The sequence below is a fragment of the Phyllobates terribilis genome, unplaced genomic scaffold (genome assembly GCF_046119375.1).
Source record: "Phyllobates terribilis strain yellow unplaced genomic scaffold, ASM4611937v1 Scaffold_6079__1_contigs__length_46960, whole genome shotgun sequence".
NCBI lineage: Eukaryota > Metazoa > Chordata > Amphibia > Anura > Dendrobatidae > Phyllobates > Phyllobates terribilis.
In genome coordinates, this window is record NW_027368823.1 from 908 (window position 1) to 21,565 (window position 20,658).

At 40.4% G+C, this 20,658-nt stretch overlaps 1 protein-coding gene across 1 annotated transcript; it reads left to right on the top strand.

Annotated features, from left to right (window-relative positions):
- The first annotated feature begins 383 nt into the window (after positions 1–383).
- Positions 384–2,135, top strand: LOC141250741 (uncharacterized). The gene is made up of 6 exons (XM_073670073.1): positions 384–566; positions 724–916; positions 1,196–1,281; positions 1,378–1,509; positions 1,593–1,757; positions 1,845–2,135. Exons 1-6 carry the CDS (start codon positions 384–386, stop codon positions 2,133–2,135), a joined length of 1,050 nt encoding a protein of 349 aa, XP_073526174.1.
- The last annotated feature ends 18,523 nt before the right edge of the window (positions 2,136–20,658 follow it).

A 20,658-nucleotide genomic window follows, 5' to 3' on the forward strand; every position in this document is an offset into this window, starting at 1 on the left:
ATTAAATGACCGTAACATTATCTCCTTCTATAACAACATTCCGAAATCCCAAGACAAGGACCGTCTTACGCCCGACAGCAAGGACTTCATCTTCATAATATAACGAAATATTAATATTATTTTGGACAGCCTGCTCGTTATTGTCACCAAATTTTTTAGAAAATCATACACTTGTCTTCTTTACTGAATGACACGTGATTATGTATACGAAACAAATTCCAGGTGTAATATATGCCTTTGCATGTACACCGCCACGTACACACCCTCTCATCTCTCAACAACATCAATCCATATTTCCATTAATTCTCCACCTTAGTTATATCGGTTTGAAAATTCATGTTCATCTCTATCCCACCTTCAAACTCTATAGCCAAAAACCAAAAATGGATCTGTTAAACACAATGCTAAATTGGGTTGCACCACCATTCACTTTTGTGTCAATGTGCATGTTGTTACCGCCTTTGTACTTCTACAAGCTCTTCCTCTCTTTCCTATCCTCTCTCTCGCCTGAAGACGTCGCCGGGAAAGTCGTGCTCATCACTGGAGCTTCCTCCGGTATTGGTGAGGTATATGAATAATTATTTTTCTAGGTTAAGATTATAAATTAAGAAATTAGATTTAGCAGTGTTTAGTTTGCCGATTAACAAATCTTATCCTATGTCTTAGGATGTACTTTCCTTAGATTAATTACTAATAATATGGTTCGATTATTCGTGCATGCAGTTTGTAGCGTATGAGTATGCGAGGAGAGGAGCTTGTTTGGCGTTGGCGGCTAGAAGAGAAAGAGGCCTTCGTGAAGTCGCTGACCGATGCCTCGAGATTGGATCTCCCGACGCTTTTGTTATTGCTGCCGATGTCGCTAAGGATGAAGATTGCAGGCGAATTGTCGATTCCACCATAACGCGATTTGGGAGATGTTAGTATATAGATCTTCGAACTAATCATAACTATTTAACTCTTGATAATTGTCGATTCTATTTATAAGCCTTCTATATATATCTTAACATGAATCTGAAACTTAGTTCTCAGTTTTCATTTATAATTTTGTGACTATTTTTCACAAGCCTTACTGTATTAGCACAAATACGAAATTTGTTACAATTACTATATATACTTTCGCAAAATCTTTGACAGACTTTGATATCATTTTGAAAGTTGAGATGCGAAAATCTTATTAGTATATTGTACGTGCTAGTGGACCATCTGGTGAATAACGCTGGAATTACGTCGGTTTGCACCGTCGAAGAGTGTCATGACATTACCAACTTGAGGCCTATAATGGTAAATTCGAACACTATTTCAGTGAATTTATTTTACATGTTAGGAATTTCTTTTGTTTGATCAATAATGCATGCAAATTTATTTGAGCTCTGGTAGGATATAAACTTCTGGGGCGCCGTCTACACTACCCGATATGCAATCCCACACCTTCGCAACAGCAGAGGACGAATCGTTGTATTGTCATCCGTCGACTCTTGGCTTCCTTTGCCTAGACAAAGCTTCTACAATGTAAAAAGCACAATCTATGTTCTACTTATGCTACAATTTGATTGATCTATGGATTAACTGTCAACTTTTTTTGTGTGAAACAGGCAAGCAAAGCAGCACTTCTTGCTATGTTTGAGACGATTCGCATCGAGGTGTGGCCCGACATCAAGGTTACGGTTGTAACTCCAGGACCGATAGAATCCGAATTCACCCAAGGCAAGATGATCTCCCAAGAAGGCGACGTCAAAGTTGATCAAGAAATGAGAGATGTAAGATCAAACACACCCACATTGTACAAGAATCATATTCACAAGAGAACTAACTCCAATTTGTTTTATTTATTTATTATTGATTAGGTTCAAATCGGGATGCAACCCGTCGAGACGACGGTGGTGTGTGCGAGGGAGATAGTGAAGGGAGCATGTAGAGGGGAGCGATGCGTGATTGTGCCGGGTTGGTACCGTGTGACACATTGGCTCATGACGTTCTGTCCTGAGGTGGTCGAATGGTGCTATTGGCTGCTTTACATGACTAAGCCACACGGGTCGCCGACAGAAGCGTGGACCAAGAAGTTGTTGGATGTCACCGGGGCTCGAGCTGTGCTCTATCCTTCTTCCATCAGCTCGACCGACATAAAGACCCAGTAGATATGTTCGGCTCGTGACTGCGGTGTATGTCATGTATCTTAGATGTTTTCATAAATAAGAGTTGGAGGACTTGTGGAAGGGGGATGCTTTGTTATGTTAGGGTTTGTGTAATGTTGGTCAATGGATAATACACAATACATGAATGAGTTCTTAGATGCTTTTCTACTTCATATATTAAAATGGTGCTTGCTTTGTTGTTGTTATGGATTTTTCGGCTAGTGCCCATATATTATTTGACGTGAAATTTGTACCAAAATATGTTATTAATTTCACACAGTATCAATGAGGTAAAACACCCAATTGTCTGTTAGACGTAACGAGTTTTATTTTATAAATGACATTTAGAAACGCAATGCACAAAAACGTGTTTGTGTATTTCTTTGTGAAGAAGAAAATTTTGAACTTTTTAGCATTAAGAATGGGGTAAAGGACTTATGTTGTGCAGAGCGGATGTGATGGTTCGGATTGAGCTCGATGAACAATTAATGGAAGAGACAAGCAGCAAGGAACACAAGATTTACATGGTTCGGCAACCTGCCTATGTTCACGGGACAACGGAAGCTTCACTTGGTTACAACTTACAAGACCACCTTGACTGCACCACCTTCCGTGGCTAACTACGTACCCCTTCTCCAAGGGATTAAGCCGTCATAGTTCTTGTATCTCTCGATTAATACAAAGGAAGAATATGAACCAAGTTCAAACAATGATGAAACTTGGCCTTATCAAGCACCTTAGTAAGCATGTCAACCGAATTCTGACTTGTGTGAATCTTCATCAATATGATTTCACCCTCTTCAATAATATCCATGACAAAGTGATGACGCACATCAATGTGCTTTGTACGAGCATGATACACTGAATTCTTGGCAAGGTTTATAGCACTCTGATTATCGCAGTAAACATTGAGATGATCCTGCACAACTCCCAGATTTTCCAACATACCTCTCAACCATATGGCCTCCTTGAAAGCCTTTGTCCTAGCCATGTATTATGCTTCTGTCGTAGACAAAGCCACAATTGATTGAAGTGTAGACCTTCAGCTAATAGGTCCTCCTGCTAAGGTAAACACATAACTTGTAGTAGACCTACGTGTCTCCTTCTGAACATCATAATCTGAATCTACAGAGCTGACTCAAATCATTTTCTCTCTGAAATAACAAACCAACCTCATCACTTCCCTGAATATAACGAAGAACCCATCTGACAGCTTCCCAGTGCTTGTGACTAGGATCATGCATGTACCAGCTCACAGTGCTCACTGCATATGAAATATAGACTTGTACATATTATAGAATACATCAAGCTACCAACTGTACTAGCATAAGGATAAGCTGACATCTCTCTCCGCTCCATATCCGTCTTAGGAGACATAGAAACATCCAACTTAAACTCCTTCGAAAGAGGTATACTCACAGTTTCATCAATGTTGAATTGACTAAACTTTTGTAGTACTTTCTGCATATATGCTTTCTGAGATAGCAATACTCTTCCACTCTTTCGATCTCTAGCAATTTCCATACCTAGTATTTTTCTCGCCTCACCAAGGTCTTTCATCTCAAATTCTGTAGACATCATCTTCTTCAAGTTGTCTATCTCTCACATACTTTTAGAAGCAATGAGAATATCATAAACATACAAAGGTAGATAGATGAGAGATCATCACGTACCTTGCAAAAATAAACACGTGGATCGTATGGACTTCTTGAAGCATAAACTGAGTGAACCACTTGTACCATTGTCTTGGAGACTGTTTCAACCCATACAACGATTTCTTCAGTTTACACACCTTCTTGTCAATGTCTGTATCTCTATACCCAGTTGGTTGAGTCATATAGATTCCTCATCAAGTTCACCATGTAAAAAGGCAGTTTTGACACCAATTTGTGCCAACTCAAGATCAAACTGAGCTACCAAGGCCAAAAGAATGTGAATGAAGGAGTGCTTGACTACCGGAGAGAAAATATCATTATAATCAACCCCCTCTTTTTGAGTGTAACCTTTAGCTACCAATCTTGCCTTGGAGCGAACCTTTTCACCTTGTGAACCTTCCTTCTTAGCGTGTAACCATTTGCACCTAATTAATTTCTTTCCCTTAGGCAACTCTTGAATTTCCAAAGTGCCATTCTTATAAAGAGAATGCATCTCTTCATCCATAGCAACCTTCCATTTATCACACTCACAACTCTGCATTGCTTCATTGTAAGTAGAAGGTATATCTTCCTCAACAATTTGTAGTGCATAGGCGACCATATCATCAGTAATCCTCTTAGGCATACATGCATTCCTCTTAGGTAACCTAGTTGCAATTAGAACCTCATCAATAGGATCCACATGTATTGTATCACCAGCAGCCTCCTCATCTGTCATGTCATCAAAATCTGTACTGCCATGCTAATCTGCAATGCCCTGATCTGTCCGTGTAGATGCATGACTATCTGAATCTGTGGAGTACTCTCAGTCTCCATCCACTCAGAACTCCCTTTGTCCTTGCTCTCTTCCTGCTGAGAACTGACTTGCTTCAACATAGAAGCCTCATCAAATGTCACATCTCTGCTCAGCATCATCTTTCTTGCCTCAGGATCCCACACTTTGTAGCCTTTCACACGACTTTGTAAGCCTATGAATATAGAATTTTTCGCTCAAGGATCCAACTTACCTTCCCTGACATGATAGTAAGATGGACACCCGAAAACCCGCAGAGTATCATAATCTGAAACTGCCTTCCCTGACCAAACCTCTAAAGGACTCCTGCCCTCAATAGTTGTTGAAGGCATTCTGTTAATAAGATGACATGCATATGTGATTGCCTCAGCCCAAAACACTTTGCCTAACCCAGCGTTAGACAACATATACCTAACCCTCTCTAATAAGGTTCTGTTCATGCGCTCTGCCACCCCCATTCTGTTGTGGTGTTTCTCTGACTATAAAGTGGCGCTGAATGCCCTCTCTCTGGCAAACCTGCAAGAATGGATCATTCTTGAACTCTGTACCATTATCTGAACGAAGCACCTTGATCTTTCTACCAGTTCGTGCCTCAACAAGCTTCTTCCACTTCAAGAAGATCTCTAGGACTTCATCCTTCATTGCATACACCCAAACACGTCTAAAGAAATCATCAACAAAAGACACAAACCAATGCTTACCTCCCAAAGATGCAGTTTTGGTAGGTCCCCATACATATGTATGGACATAATCAAGAGCCCCCTTGGTGTTATGAATTGTTGTGCCAAACTTGACTCTGGTCTACTTGCCCAGAATACAATGCTCACAAAAGTCTAATTTGCAAGCGGTAGCACCTTTCAGCAATCCTTGCCTTATCAGATTCTGCAAAGATTTTCGCCTGCATGAGCCAACCACATATGCCATAATCTTGTAGTATTTGTGGCTTTCTTGTACTCAGACTTAGAAATACTCACATCTCTTGTAACAGTGTGACCCTGTAGAAAATATAAGTTATTCCTCCTAGTCCCTTTCATCAATACAATTGCACCAGCAGAAACCTTAAGAACACCATCGAGTCCACTGAATCTGTAACCTTAGCATCTAAGTATCCCATTGAGATAAGATTCTTCTTCATGCTAGGAACATATCTGACATTTTTCAGCTCTCTCACAATTCCATCAAACATCTTTAATCTAATGCTGCCAACTCCCATAATTCGACAAGGATTATCATTCCCCATCAAAACAACACCATCATTCTCCATCTTCTCAAAGCTAGAGAACCATTACCTCAAAGGGCAATAGTGAAAAGTAGCAGCACAATCTAAAATCCACTCAGTAGTAAAACTATTGAAGAAACCATTGATGAAACAGATAATGAGTAATCAGAATCATTACCATCCCTATGGATGGCGTTTTCTACAGAACTCTGGCCTTTATCCTTCTGCTTATCTTTCGGGCAATCTTTCTTTCAATGCCCTTTCTCATGACAAAGGCACACTCATCCTTGGCTAGGAATTTACCTCTCGACTTTGAACGAGGCTTACCTTGACCACTATGGACTTCCTTCTCCTTTGGTCTACCCCTTGACACTAAGGCTTCAGGTGTAGAATCTTTGGACTCTTTCTTGTCTCTTCTCATACAAGCATGATTCAGCAAAGCTGCAGAAATCTCTTCATACACCATTTTCTCCTTTCCATAAGTGAGAGTAGTAGTCAAATGATCATAGTCATCAGGCAAAGAGTTAAGAAGACACACCGCTTTGGTCTCATCACTCACAGTAACCCCCAGATTCAAATCAGTAAGCATTTTCGTGAAATCATTCAAGTGCTCCTCCATCGAAATACCCAGTATATCAATGCGATAGAACTTCCGAAGCAGATAATTTTGGTTCTGGATAGAATTCGTCAAGTACTTCTCCTCCAACTTTCTTCATATCTCCTTCGCTGAAATATCATTCATCACAAAGTATTTGATTTCTTTGGCTAAGCACGATCTGATGATACCACAAGCACGGTTGTTCATCTTGACCCATACTTTCTCTTCTATATCATCATGTTTATCTCCTAGAACCTCTTCTAGGTCTTGTTGACATAGAGCATCTTTTACTTCATATCTCCACATGCCAAAATTATTTGACCAGGTAAATCTCTCTACCTCAATCTTAGCATGATGGAAAACCATAGTCTTATCATTCCTTGAACCCTTTGAACTTCCTTCTTCAAGTTATGTCATCTTCTCAATGATTTTCATACACAATAACAAACACTTTCTCTTTGAGGACTTTCCACAAACACCTTGTAGGCACTACCCCAAAGTAAAAAACTAGATTCTTTTTTTCTTGAACTACGAACCTGAAAATGCTTCAAGAAATCAAGAACTAACCTTGTGCTCTGATACCACTTGTTGTGTGCAGCGGACGCGATGGCACGGATTGAGCCCGATGAACACTCAATGGAAGAGACAAAAAAAACAAGAAACAAAACAAGCAAGGAACACAAGATTTATGTGGTTCGGCAACGTGCCTACATCCACGGGACAACGAAAGCTTCACTAAATGATGTTGGATTACAACTTAGAAGAACCCTCTTGATTTTCTAATCTCTTCACTCACCTCTTTAGCTTCTCACCCAAACTCTTGATACTCGTTTTTTTCTCTACATAAAAAACTTAAAACTTTTCTTCTTATAAGCAAATAGGAAAAAATGGGTGTAAAAGCTCATAGCTAGTTAAATCCCAACAATTTACAATCAAGTTATGAGCTGAAGTCAAAAGGGATCAAAAAAAATCAATTGACACCCACCTGTACAAGAAAGGTGCCATCCCCTAGAATGTTATATAAAAAACAACCAAAAAACATGCAGCTAAGCTAATGACAACAATAACAACCCTAAGGAGAAAGAGGAAAAGAGAGTTCATCTAAGAAGGGAGCGTCATTTACTAATATCACTATTCAACTTTCAGTTCACATGACCAACAATGATCATAGCGTTCTTGGTCATCGCATCACATTGTTATGCATTAGCTGATTTTTGTTGAAAAAGACGACTATTCCTCTCCGACCAAATGCAGTAGATTGTGTGGATAATTCCTGCAAAACGGAGATAGAAACAAAATTTCCGGTTGGTGGTTGAATTACCACACTAGTCCATCCAATCAGAGAGGGAAGTATAACGCGACCTGATCCAGAGCCACCTGAGAATAATAGTAAGGATGGAACTGGTAAACGAACAATTGAACCAGAGTTGATTGTGACTTTCAGGATTCTTTTGACAAAGAGTGCAGGTAGTGATGGTCGAGAGGTCCCATCTGCAGAGTCAGTCACTCGTGGGGAGTCTTTGATGAATAGTAAGCCAAGCGATAAAGCTGCATTGAGCCGGGATGAGTCCTATCTAGATGAAATATGGAAAAGTCGTGGCTGGTCTATGCTCTAAGAGGGTGTTGTATGCCTATTGTAAGTCAAATTTACCTTTCGGGGAAGTGAGGGATCCGCCATTACCAGCTGAGGGGGAATTCTTCAAGATGAGGTCGCGGCCAAGAAGGAAGGTTTTCCAGCTCTAGCTGCCTCTAGAGGTCAATTGAACTAACCAAATTGATTGCTGGTGTAGGTAGTGCTTTCTAATACATGTGTTCCAAAGGTTCTGATTTTTCGTTTCCAATTCCACAATAAATCTCGCCACACAAGCCTTGTTCCATGATAGTAGTTCCTTTAGAACTAGTCCTCCAAAGCTTTTTTGGCTTGCAGACAACTTCCCATGTGACAAGATTCCGCATGTCCGTATCCTGACCAGTCCAAAGGAAGTTCCTGATTATTCCTTCAGTTTTTGAGAGTACACCAGCGGGAATGAGAAGGATGTTACACCAGTAAACTTGCACACTAATCAAAACTGAATGAATTAGTTGAAGTCGCCCTGCGTAGGACAAGTTTCAGGCTATCCAAGATAGGATTTTGGAGGTAATGAAGGAGATGAGGGGGTTATAGGTTGCTGCAGGTTGTCTTTTAGAACTCGTGGGTAGGACGAGGTAACTGAATGAGAGTGATTCAATAGGGAAGTTCAGGAGATTAGAGATAGCTTGTTGTGCTTGTGCGCACGTTCCACCAAAGTAAATACATGACTTGTTCGAGTTACAAACCAGCCCACTAATAGCACCAAAGAATCAAGCGTAGATTTGAGGGTTTCGACTAATGCTTAGTCAGCACGGCAGAAAAGAAGAAGCCAGAAGGTCATCCGCGAAGCAGAGGTGCATAATTTTTGGGTTGTTACACTTCAGGTGGAAGTTAAAGTTTGGATTGAGAGTGTGGAACGTATAATCCTAGAGAGGTACTCCATTGCGATTACAAACATGTACAAAGACATCGGGAATCCATGTCTTGTCCCCCGTTTGCCCTGGTTATACCCTTTAAGTGCACCATTGATACAAATTGAGTAGGTAGCATTGGAGATGCATGTTTTGATCCAACTTACAATTTTTTATGGGAATCCAAATGCTTTGAGTGCTTGGAGAATGAAAGAATGGCTAATAGTGTCAAATTCCCGTCTAATGTCCACTTTAATAGCACATGTCGGGGAGCAGTTCTTCATATCGTAATGTTTCAGGAGCTCTTGAAAAAAAAGAGTTGTGGCGGATGGACCGGTTAGGAATAAATGCACCTTGGTAATCCCCCACAAGATCATGAACGACAGATTTTAGTCCACTAGCGAGGAGTTTAGTGATCGCTTTTAGAATCGTTGAGAAGCAGGAGATAGGCCGAAAATAGTTAACTGAAATTGGATTACTGGATTTGGTCACTAGGACAATAGTTGTGTGATTGACCGATTTGAGGAGTTGGCCACCGCAAAAAAACTCCTGGATAGCATCGCACACTTCCGAGCCGGTAATCTCCCAAGTTTTCTTAAAAAGAACGCATTGAACCTATCAGGGCCCGGGGTTTTGTTGTTTCCAATAGAAAAAATATCCTTACGAATCTCACCCCCTGGAAAGCGAGAGTGAGGAAACCCCATTCATGGGCGGGAGATGATCTGTTCAGAATTCACAAACCGGGCAATGAAGGGTAAGCTAGGGTGGGATTTACCAAGGAGGAGGGAGAAATGTTCCACGAAAGCAGCAGTGATCGCCTCCTTATCTTGAGCAATATCACCATTCTCAAGAGTAACCGATAAAATTTTGGAGGAGCGTCTTCTACCACGAATATATTATTGATCAGAGTATTTGATCCAGTTCATCTTTGCAAGCTGACTAGTAGTAATGCTAAGTGAGTTGAAAAGAGTTCCCACGTCCTCTTGACTGTCGTGATAAAGGTCTCATGGGGCGTCCAACCATTATAGAACCTGAATGGTGATCACCTTCTGGTGAAATCATTAGTCTACTTAACAATGACCGGCGAGTGATTAGAGATGCCACTATTTTCAAAGTAAGAATTGGAGCTTGTAAAGGTGGTGTTCCACAAGTTATTAACGAGAGCATGGTCGATCTTACAACAAATTTTGTTCTCGGAATTCTGTCGTTTGTTCCATGTATAGAAACAACCAGCATATTGTAGATAAGAAAGGGTTGTAAAGTGCAGCAGGTTACTAAGCTCATTATAGGTACAAGGGAGGGGGTGATAGCTGGACCCTATGAGCTTATCATAGGAATCAAGAATCATGTTGAAATCACCAACAACTAACCAGGGGTGTGACACTGGTTGAGCAAGAATACCAATCTCATTCCACAGTTGAGTAAGAAGGGAGAGGGTATTTTCAGCATAGATGAATGAGATCTCAAGGTTGATGGAAGTGCAAATCGTTGATACTTGGGTGTGGATAATCTGGTTAGCAGTGTGCGAGAGTGCAATAGAGTATTTACAGAGGTCCCAAAGGAGCCAAATGCGGAATTTTCTGGAGAGTTGGCAGTTGGAGAGAGATGCCCAGCCACACAAAAAATTATTAACAAGCCTGGATAGACTGGTATTAGAGAGGCGGGATTCTATAATACAAATGATGTCGGCGTGACGGAGATGACAAGGGATTTTACAACAAGACGTTTTTCAGAGGATGAGATGCCTCTGACGTGCCAACAAAGGATGGTCGGGATAATCATTGTTAACTTTAGGGGGTAGTGAAGAAGGGAAGATATTTGCAGCAGATAACGTGGTGCTGAGAGTAGTGAGTTATTGATTTGTTGGAGTTGGGTTAGGTGAGGAGAAGGACGTACTAGGAAGTCGATTAGTTACAGCAGGGTTGTAGGTAGTAGAGGACGTGCTGGGGTGGATTGTCTCAGGGACGAGAGAGATTGTTGCAGCATTGAGTTATGAAGATGTTGGTTGCATCTCAATTGTGGTAGAAGGTAGCTTATGAGGGCGGTTATGTAGATGAAAATCTGAGGTTGGGTTAGTATTTGTAAGGGGATAAGATGAGTGGATGGAGGAGTGGGGAGAAGTGGGGCTATAATACCAGAAGGGTTAGGGAGGTTTTGGGGTGAATTTCTGGCATCTAAGTTCAGGGTAGCACACGAATGACCGAATACATGGAATTTTGAGCAGTGTGGAGGAACCCATGGGTAACAGAGACTACGCAAAATTGCTTAATTTTTCAGGGCCTTTAAAGATAACCTCTTCAAGAAGTTTAGTATCCGGTGAGATTTTCACTAAACCACGAGCAAAACCCAGTCTTTCCCGATAGGTAGAATTATGATATGTGAGGATTGGTTCTCCGATAGCAGAGCCTCTCTTTTCTAACATATGCGATGAACAGAAATGCACATCCAAATCAAGCATATTGATCCAATAGGAACTCTCTCAAGGCAAGAATAGTCAAGAGTCATACCTTTGTACCACCCAAAGTATATGGGGTTTATTGGAACCTATGGTCCACGGTGCGCGCTCTAGAATTGTAGTGGGATCTTCTTGCTTGCTGAAGTGATAGACAAAGATTATGTTATCCTTGCGAAGGATTTTTGGCATAGTGATATTTGTCCAATTCACTGCTATGAAGTTTTCCATAGCCTTGTAGGATATTCGAGTTCCAATAGGAGCACCAATGAGAGTCATGTTCCATTTAGCAGTGAATTCCGCTACATCCTCCTTAGTGAATTCAAGTATACCTTTCTCTATACCTTTAACAAAGTTTAGTGGAATTGCTTTTGGACCTCCTGTAGATTTTTGACAGTGTTAGAATAGGAGTTGTTCTTCGACGCAGAGGAGGGTGGTGTCATTTTTGGGGGAGTTGGTTGACTAGTTGAAAGAGGAGGGGTAATAGCAACAATTGAATCTTGCAGTGGGGTTTCCTGATAAGAAGGTGTTGGGGCTTGCAGCGAACCAACCGGAGAAGATGAGTCGGGCCCATTAGTGAGAAGAAGGGGAGGGAAATTCTCAGAGGATAGACCGGAGACAAAGTAGTCAACGGGAGGGGCAGTGCGAGGGGAGGAGGAGGGAGGTTCAGTGAGTCAGTAGAGGAGGCCATCTCAGTGATTAATCTATCATAGTTGGAGATGATAAGGGAGGTCGGGATGGTTTGGAAAGGGATTTTATCTCCGTCAGCAGAACCAGAGGGGGAGGAGGGGGTTGAGTTAGGTTGACAGAGAATCTGGAGAAGAGAGTCATTGTCCGGGTCGGGCTACGAGAGGAAGGAGGAAAGCTTTATGGATTGGGTTTTTTGTTTTCATCTTGCTTTTCCCCATTGCAAAGAAGGGGGAGGGAGGCGAAGGGGAAGGACGGCCAGGGCGGGAAAACGTAGGGCGAGGGAAGGATCGGCTGGCGGCGGCGCAGAAACCCTAGGTTACTCACAGTCTCTCAGGTGCATGAGGTGCGTTCTTTTCAACATTTTTAAATTACTAATTGATAGTTTCTTTTTAAAACATGTTTGTGTTTATTTCCTTCATTTCAATGGTTTTTTCCATCTTTCTTTCTCTTGGTGGCCATGACTTGGCGGCTGCTCCATAGAAACCACCAACAACATCTCTATATCAACTAATTCCACCATCTATTGTAGTATAATACAATTTCTTCACTATTTAGTTTAGAAAAACCAAGCGATGAGCGTAAACGCTCGGTTTTTATTTATGAGTGAGAAGGTGTTGAGATAGTATCACACATCGGAAATTAGGATATAAAGTGTGTAGTATATAAGCTCATGGATTAATTTTCCTATTGCCAATTGGTTTAAGATGAAAGCCCATTGGGCTTGTATGTTGGACCGGGTTGTGCTTATACACTCATACGTGCACGAACCGCTTGTCCATTTTGGACGTAGATCCAATGTAATTTGTCATGGTATCAGAGCCTTTACGATCTTGGACCATCTATATTACTGGGTTGGCGGACTCTACACGCTTGCCCCTTACATACTATAAATGGGTCTTTGCGCGCGTACCTACCTTACATGGGCCTTCGTACACATACTACTGTGCATGCTATTAATGGGCCTTTGTCCGCATACCTACCCAATAATGTCCAAGTGCCTGGATCAACCCAGTTGCACTTGGGGGGGGGGGGGGTGTTAATATAACTCACATCAAAATTCGAGAGATAACAAGCCTACTATATAACCTAGTGGGTTACTCCTTCTATTGCCAATTTGTTTTAGGATGGAACCCCAATGGTCTTGTGTGTTGAGCCCATTTTGTCAGCGGGTTACAGCTAACAACCATCTAAGACATTAGGAGATCCTAAAAATCTCGAAAGGGACGGGGTCATAAAAAATTTCATGCTAATTTAATATTATTATAAAAAATTAAATATATATTCTTATTTAATAATTATGATGGATAAAAGAATTTTTTTACAGTAAAATAGTTGCCTAACAAAAATAAAATGACAATCCATTGAAAGAAAGTCAAGAAAATAAAAAAAAAAAATGTATGAGTTTGGTGAGGAAGAGAATCGAACACAAGACCTATTCGTAGTGTATATGATTGAAGCGATATAAGTAACGTTGGAATCTCTGAAGACGAATAGACGTTTATGAGAGACCAAAAATTGGGTAACAAATCTATAAATAAGAAGAGTATGTCATATATTTAGAGGAAGAAGTTGAGGAGCCTAGCCACAATCTCATGACATGCTACCTTTTTTGAAAAAAAAAACAATACTTTAATATATTGAAACAAAGAAAGAATACAACAGTTTCAAAGAGATTACAAAGAACACAAAAGGAGCCAGAGAGAATCATATGTGAAGCCTATCCCTAACCATTCTATGCATTCTAGAGATACTATTACATTTAAAGCCCATCCTAGTTTTACATTCTTTGATGATCTTATTTGCACAAGCTTGGGCAGTACAAAATTTTTGGTTAAAAATCTTGTCATTCCTTTCTAGCCAAATATGGTAGGTAGTAGAGCAAATAGCCATCCCTGCAATGCGTGCCATGCTACCTTTCTTCTTTCTTGATCTCCCTAGCATCTCAAACCAGTGAGCTATGGTCTTAGGGGTGCCAATAGTACTAGTCCAGCCAAGAACAAACTGCAAAACATCAGAGCTAAAAGTACAATTCCACCAAATGTGAGAACAAGACTCATCAACAACATTACAAAGAGCACACAGGTTAGTATCAATGACACCCCACTTAAGGAGTCTGTCACTAGTGGGAAGTCTATTCATCATGGCCAACCATACAATAAAACCACACTTCTTAGGAGTCCAGTTTTTCTAGAGAAGATTACACTAGTCCTTAGCAACTTCTTTACCCCTGAAGAAGTCATAGAATTTAGAGCAATTCAGCTTACCATTACTCTTGCACAAGAAATCCAGAGAGATATTATCTTCTTGCATATCATAGATATTAACACCAGCAGGCACACAAAATCTGCAAGCCTCATTCTTGATCCTGAGAATACTTTTAAAAATCCAAGAATCTTTGTCTTCGACTTCACGTCTCCATAAGTCACAACCTTTAAGAAGATTATACCTGGCATAAACAGTCCAGAGATTAGTGTTCTTATTCTGCAACTCCCAAATTAGTTTAAACAGCATTACTTTATTCCAGGAGAGTATCTCCTTGATGTTAAGACCCCCCTCTTCAAAAGGCTTAGCCACATCAGTCCATACCGCCACACTCTTCTTATTCTGAAGATTCCCTACCCAAACGTACTGTCTGCAAATAGCAATGACTCTGTGAATAACATACTTAGGGATGATGGTATATTGGGACCAAAAGGTTAGGATACCACCAATGATAGCACGGATAAGCTGCGATCTCCCAGCATAAGAGAGTTTTTCACTGGTCTAGCTCTGAATTTTTGAAGTAATGCTGGATATGAAATCAGCATACTCACAGATTTTAACCTTCCTAGAGTGCAAAAGAAGGCCCAAATATTTAATATGAAGGGTCCCTTTACTGAAACTGAGAGTCTCCATGAGTTCCATTTCCTTCCTATTATCCACACCAGCAAAGAAGACCTCACTTGGAGCTGTTCAGTCTGAGTCCAAAATTATCACCAAATTCCTCAAGTACCTCTTTAGCTTTATAGAAAATGAGAAGATCATCAACAAATACAATGTCAACTAAAACCATTTTCTTACACTTAGGATGAAAGGAAAATATTATGGACTTAGAAGCAGCCTTGATTTTCCTACTGAGCAGTTCCATGACAATAGCAAAGAGGAGGGGAGAAAGGGGGTCTCCTTGTCTAAGACCTCTCTTACCAGGAAAGAAACGCTGAGGTTCACCATTAATCATAATATAAAACATGGGAGTTCTGACACAGCATAATACAATCAATAAGAATACGAGGAAAGTTCAAATAGATCAAAGCATACTCAAGAAATTCCCAATTAATACTATCAAAAGCTTTCATATTGTCAGCCTTAATCATACAACGAGGAGAGGTACATTTTGGGAGTAGCTTGCAATAAGGTCTTGAGCAACCACAGAGTTGTGTGCAAGGTTTCTTCTAGGAATGAAAGCGCCCTGATTCAAACTAATGATGTTGTTAAGCTCAATTTTGATTCTCTCAACAAGGATTTTTGTAATGGTTTTTAAAATAGTGTTGCAGCAAGAAATTGGCCTGAGATCCTTCACAAATTCAGGTTTGTTAACTTTGGGAATGAGAGAAGTAAAAGTGCAATTGAGTTGTCTAGGCATGGAATTCTTGATGAAGAAATCTTTGACAACCATACACACATCATCACCAACCATTTTCCAGCAACTTTTGTAAAACAGCTATCCATGCCATCAGGCCCAAGTGTCTTGTTGATAGCCATACTGAAAATAACCTTTCTAATATCCTCATTAGTAGGAATGCTACACATAGAGCTCCAACAGCTAGCATTAACCAGATCACCACTGAGCATACTAAAATTAGGAATGGTACAAATAATATCTTTGCCAAACAAATTGATGTAGAAATCAACAATTATATTTTTGATACAAACCATATCTTCCTCTAAGACGTTGTTGGCATTTCTCATCTGGAAAATGGCATTATTACTTCTTCTCTCTTTAATGCAGTTAAAGAAGTAAGAGGATTTGTCATCTCCAAGTTTGATCCAATCGAGCTTGGCTTTTTGAGCAAGAAGAGAGTCTCTCATATTCCTTGCATCAATGAGATGAAGTCTGGCATCCTTAACAGCAAGCTGCTTTAACTCATCCCGATAGTCAGCTTGAAGATGATCAAAACACTCGTTCAACACTCTTTCTCTTAGAAGCACTTCATCATTCCAATCTCTTCTAATAGACTTACTCCAGATTTTTAGAGCATCCTTGGTCTTTTTAGTACACTCAATCAAGTTCCTCTGGGCATTACCATTCTTATTCTTACTCCAAAAATTCTCACCAGTACTAATGAAACTGTTTTCCATGGTCCACCAATTCTGGAATCTAAAGGGAACCTTCTTAGCAATAAACATACCATCAATACTAATAATACCAAAAGAGTGGCCAGACTCCTCAGGGCAACCAAAATGAGCATGACTATTACTATAATCGTCTCTCCATCTGTCATTAACCATAATTCTGTCTAAATTGCAAGCCACTTTATTACTACCAAGTCTTTGATTATCCCAAGCGTACTTAGCACTAGAAGCTACAAGATCACCTATACCATAGTAGTTAACAACATCTCTGAGCTCCTGAAGGCTGACATCAGTAACATAAGTACTAGACAACCTCTCATTTATATCAAGAACGCAGTTAAGATCACCCATGGGACACCAAGCACTATCAATAGTATCACTGAAAGCTTTGATATTCTCCTAGAGAGCCACACATTAGTAGGAGAATTAGCAGCATAAACAAAGGAAGCTCAAATAGAAGCACCACATAAAAAATTTGATTCTGGCATGAATATCCTGCTTATGAGTATCAAACTTCTCAATAGTAACCTTACTAGCATCCCAAGCAAGTCAGATTCTGCCTCTGTAGTTATCATTGCTATTAGTAACATAATTCCACCTAGGTAACGGATTTCTAGCCAGATCCATCTCTTTATTCTTCTCAATTTTACTCAAGAATGGCAATCACACATACTTTATTTTTAGCAAGAAAATTATTGATCAGGATGATCTAATTGAGGAAGTTGCTACCCTTCACATTCTAAGATGCAAATTTGGCACTAACCATTAGTACCTGATAGGAGCTTATTATATGGAGTTAACTAGCGACTATTAGCTTAGGATTAGTAGTGTTTAGGTGCTTATCGAGTGGTATTCCCGGAATCTGGTATGGTGTTCATTTATGGATTTGCGGGATGCTCATAAGCGGTATTTTGTGGTTTTATTACGGAGATATCGTTTGTACTCACCTTTAGTGCATTTGGGACAGAGCTAGAGAGAAGGATATCACACCTACACCCATGGAGAAGCCTAGAGGCGAAGCCGAGTTGGCTCGAAGCTTATAGAAGACCGAAGACCAGTTCGAGAGAAGGCCTCACGACCGAGAGGACATGTCACGATCGAAAACAAGCTGCAGAGAAGATGTCCCGACCGAGACCCAGAAGTCGCGATCGAGACTTAGCCTCAGTATACATGTCTTGACTGAGACCCTAATGTCGCGATCGAAACTCATGCCGACTCTGAGAACTGGGGCCAAATCGCGATCGAGACCGCGGATACGAACCGACCCAATTAAAGATAAAAGTCCGAGATTTGATCTGTTTTTCCCTATTTTATTATTTCTTTTTAGTTATTTTATTTCCCTTTCATTAGATACTATATAAACCCTTAGTTATTAGGTTAGATTAGACTTTTGTTCAATTTCACAACTCATCCTTAGAAATTCAGCAGCCAAGAAGAAAGCTTCCACCTTTGTGCCACTTTCACCTTCATCCCTGGTAAGTTTCATCCATAATTATATATTGCTTTCAATTGGCTATGTATGGCTAAGATCCTACTAGTTCACTCTTAGGTTGAGGCCATTATTCTAGGATATGTTTGTGAGAATTCTTATGTTTATGTTCTAATAATAATTTCAGCATTGTTTTATGATCTCTTGTGCTTTATTGTCTATTGATTGGTCTTGATTTTATCTAGGTGTACAACTAGGTTGATCATTATTCATTCATATTTCTAGGCTTGATAATTCGATTTGAAAAGTCTTGTCTTTTAGGTAGCAATCAGAATTAGCATAGACTATTTGCAAGTGCTTATTTTGTAGAGATTATAAACCTATGTCGAGTATCGGTGATTTGCCAATGGTATTGCATAGGCCTACTTATCTTTGATCTTTATGTTGTTGAACTTTTGAACCTTCGGATTTCTTTGGTTATTGCTTACAACAAGGGTTTCTAGGACTATTTGGACTAGTTGCTAATTACGAACAAAGAGTAGGACAACCAGATTAGATAATTAAGAATATAGGATTAATAGAATTCAATGATCAACATTCCATAAGAATGATGCACTGATACTAAAAGAGTGAGCTTTCCATCATATAGTTTACAAATCCAACAATTACCGTTTTAATATTGCTAGTTTAGATTACAACACACAAACCCCCCTAGTTACTACTACGTAACACAATAGAAATAAGCTATCGTTGTGGCTCTCTTGGGATTCGACTCCGACTTATCACTTTACTAGTGGATTGTTTAGTTGGATTATCTTTGATAGGAACATCGACAGTTTTACACCTGTCAGTACCCACTTGAGAGTTGCTACAACTCTTACCTTTTTTCTTTTAACTTTCCAAACCCTGATTTCTAATTCCTTCTTCCTCACAGTTATTAGCAATTTGTTGCATAGAAACACCAGTCCCAATATCATTACTACCAGCTATTTTAATCCTTTGAAAAGAAATATCTTTCCATGATGGACCATCACCTTTAGTACCTCTAGAATCAATTTGTTTACTTCCCTCACAATCATCATTATGATCGAGATTTCCAGTCACAGTGTCAGTATCACTTTGTTTAAGACTTTTAGCAGATTGATCAGGCTTAACCTCATGAGCTAATTGGTTGTTTCTTCCATTCTTAGCCAAGCTTCTAACAATTTTCTTCTGCCCTTCAGAGCGATCTGGGAAAATGTCATATCTATGATCAAACACCTTGCATTTGTGACAAACACCTGGCATCCATACGAATTTGACTTCTTAGACAAACACCCTGCCATCATATCCCTCAAGCTTCACAGTTTTCCGTCTACTTTCTTCCACGTTTATTTCCACCAACATGCGAGCATAAGAAATACGATCATATTTATTGGTCACTGGATCAAGACAGATGGGAACACCAATCATGCTACCTATTTTACTTAGCATATGAGTGGAATATAAAATGGGAACCAACTAGGAAGAACTGTCCAAACAGGTACAAATTTGAATCTTGTCCATTCCATTTTGACACCAGGGGTCCAGTTTTGAATGACAAAGGGTTTATTTCCAGGAAGGAAGCAAACCTTAGTGCTCAGTATCTCCTCCTTATCTTCCTGCGATTGAAATTTCAAGACGCAAACACCATTGTCCCTGCACAGAATCTCAGGATTAGCAATCTTCCATTGAAGCTGAACAAACTTCTTGAAAGCTGAGAATGAGACTCTTTCTTCAATCACGACACCAAAAGTTGTCAATCTCCATTCCTCTTCCTTTTGCTGAACATCTTCTCTCGAGAATTTGAGGACATCTTTATCTGCGCCTTCTTCATAATTCAGCATAGTCATATTATTTTCAATAGATCGGAACATCTCAATTGCACCAAGTTTTTCCCCAATTTCCTTGGACCTAGACTTTCCACAGCCCCCCATATCTCCAGATCGTTCTTGAACCGAACTCGTCACACCAGTATAGTCCTTCTTTGACAACATACTGGATTCAGAGAAGGACAAAGGAACAATTGAAGATGGGGCCTCAGTTTTTCCATCTTCTTCTTCTTCCGTCGTAATAGATTTGTTCTTGGCAATCTTAGGAACAAATTTCCCCGAATCCGATTTCCTCTCAGGATTTCGATCTCCAACCCGACCAGACTTACGCGTCAACACCCCTGGGACCGACGAATGCTTTGCCGGTCCCAGGGGTGTTGACGTCCCCGGTCCTCTAATACCATTAAACGGACATCACCGAAGTCCATCAAACTAATACCGTAAGAAAAGAAAATTGGTTCCCCGGTAACAGTGCTAATTGACAGAGGGATCGTTAGGCCCTCTAATTAAAGTAATCCCTTTTACTCCTCTACTAAGTAGAGTGACAAGTAGGGGTCGAATCCACGGGGAACAGAAGCTAATCCTAAATGAGAACCCTAAAATGAGTTATGTGAAAGCCCAACCCGAAATACATATAAAACTAAGGTAGAAGCCCACTTTAAGGCCCGAAGCTAGGGCTTCTCGTGGCGCAACGGTGGCTGAAGGCGCGGGCACGTCTAGTGACGGCGCGATAGCGCCACCCTTAGAAGGTGGTGTGAGGCCGCGTCGTGTTTGGAGCAGTCGAGCCCTTGTGTGGCTCGTCCTAGCTTGCTACACGACCTAGGCACGGGCGTGCCCGGGGCAAAGTGCCATTTTCCACCTCTTCTTCACTTGTGTTCGCTTCTCACCTTCCGCGTCTTCTCCCTTGTGCACATAATCCTCGTGTTTGTACTCTTTTCTCCATGACGTAGGGATAATGGCAATATGCTTCTCTTGTGGCCTTTTACGCCTATAGTTGATGCTAATTCCCACTCTAAATGGTGTACAA

Bases quoted from the DNA above. Each gene is read 5' to 3' on its own strand.
- LOC141250741 (XM_073670073.1), top strand. From the start codon at position 384: ATGGATCTGTTAAACACAATGCTAAATTGGGTTGCACCACCATTCACT. The intron at 917-1,195 runs GTTAGTATATAG...TGTACGTGCTAG, and splicing joins CATAACGCGATTTGGGAGAT to TGGACCATCTGGTGAATAAC. The intron at 1,282-1,377 runs GTAAATTCGAAC...GAGCTCTGGTAG, and splicing joins CCAACTTGAGGCCTATAATG to GATATAAACTTCTGGGGCGC.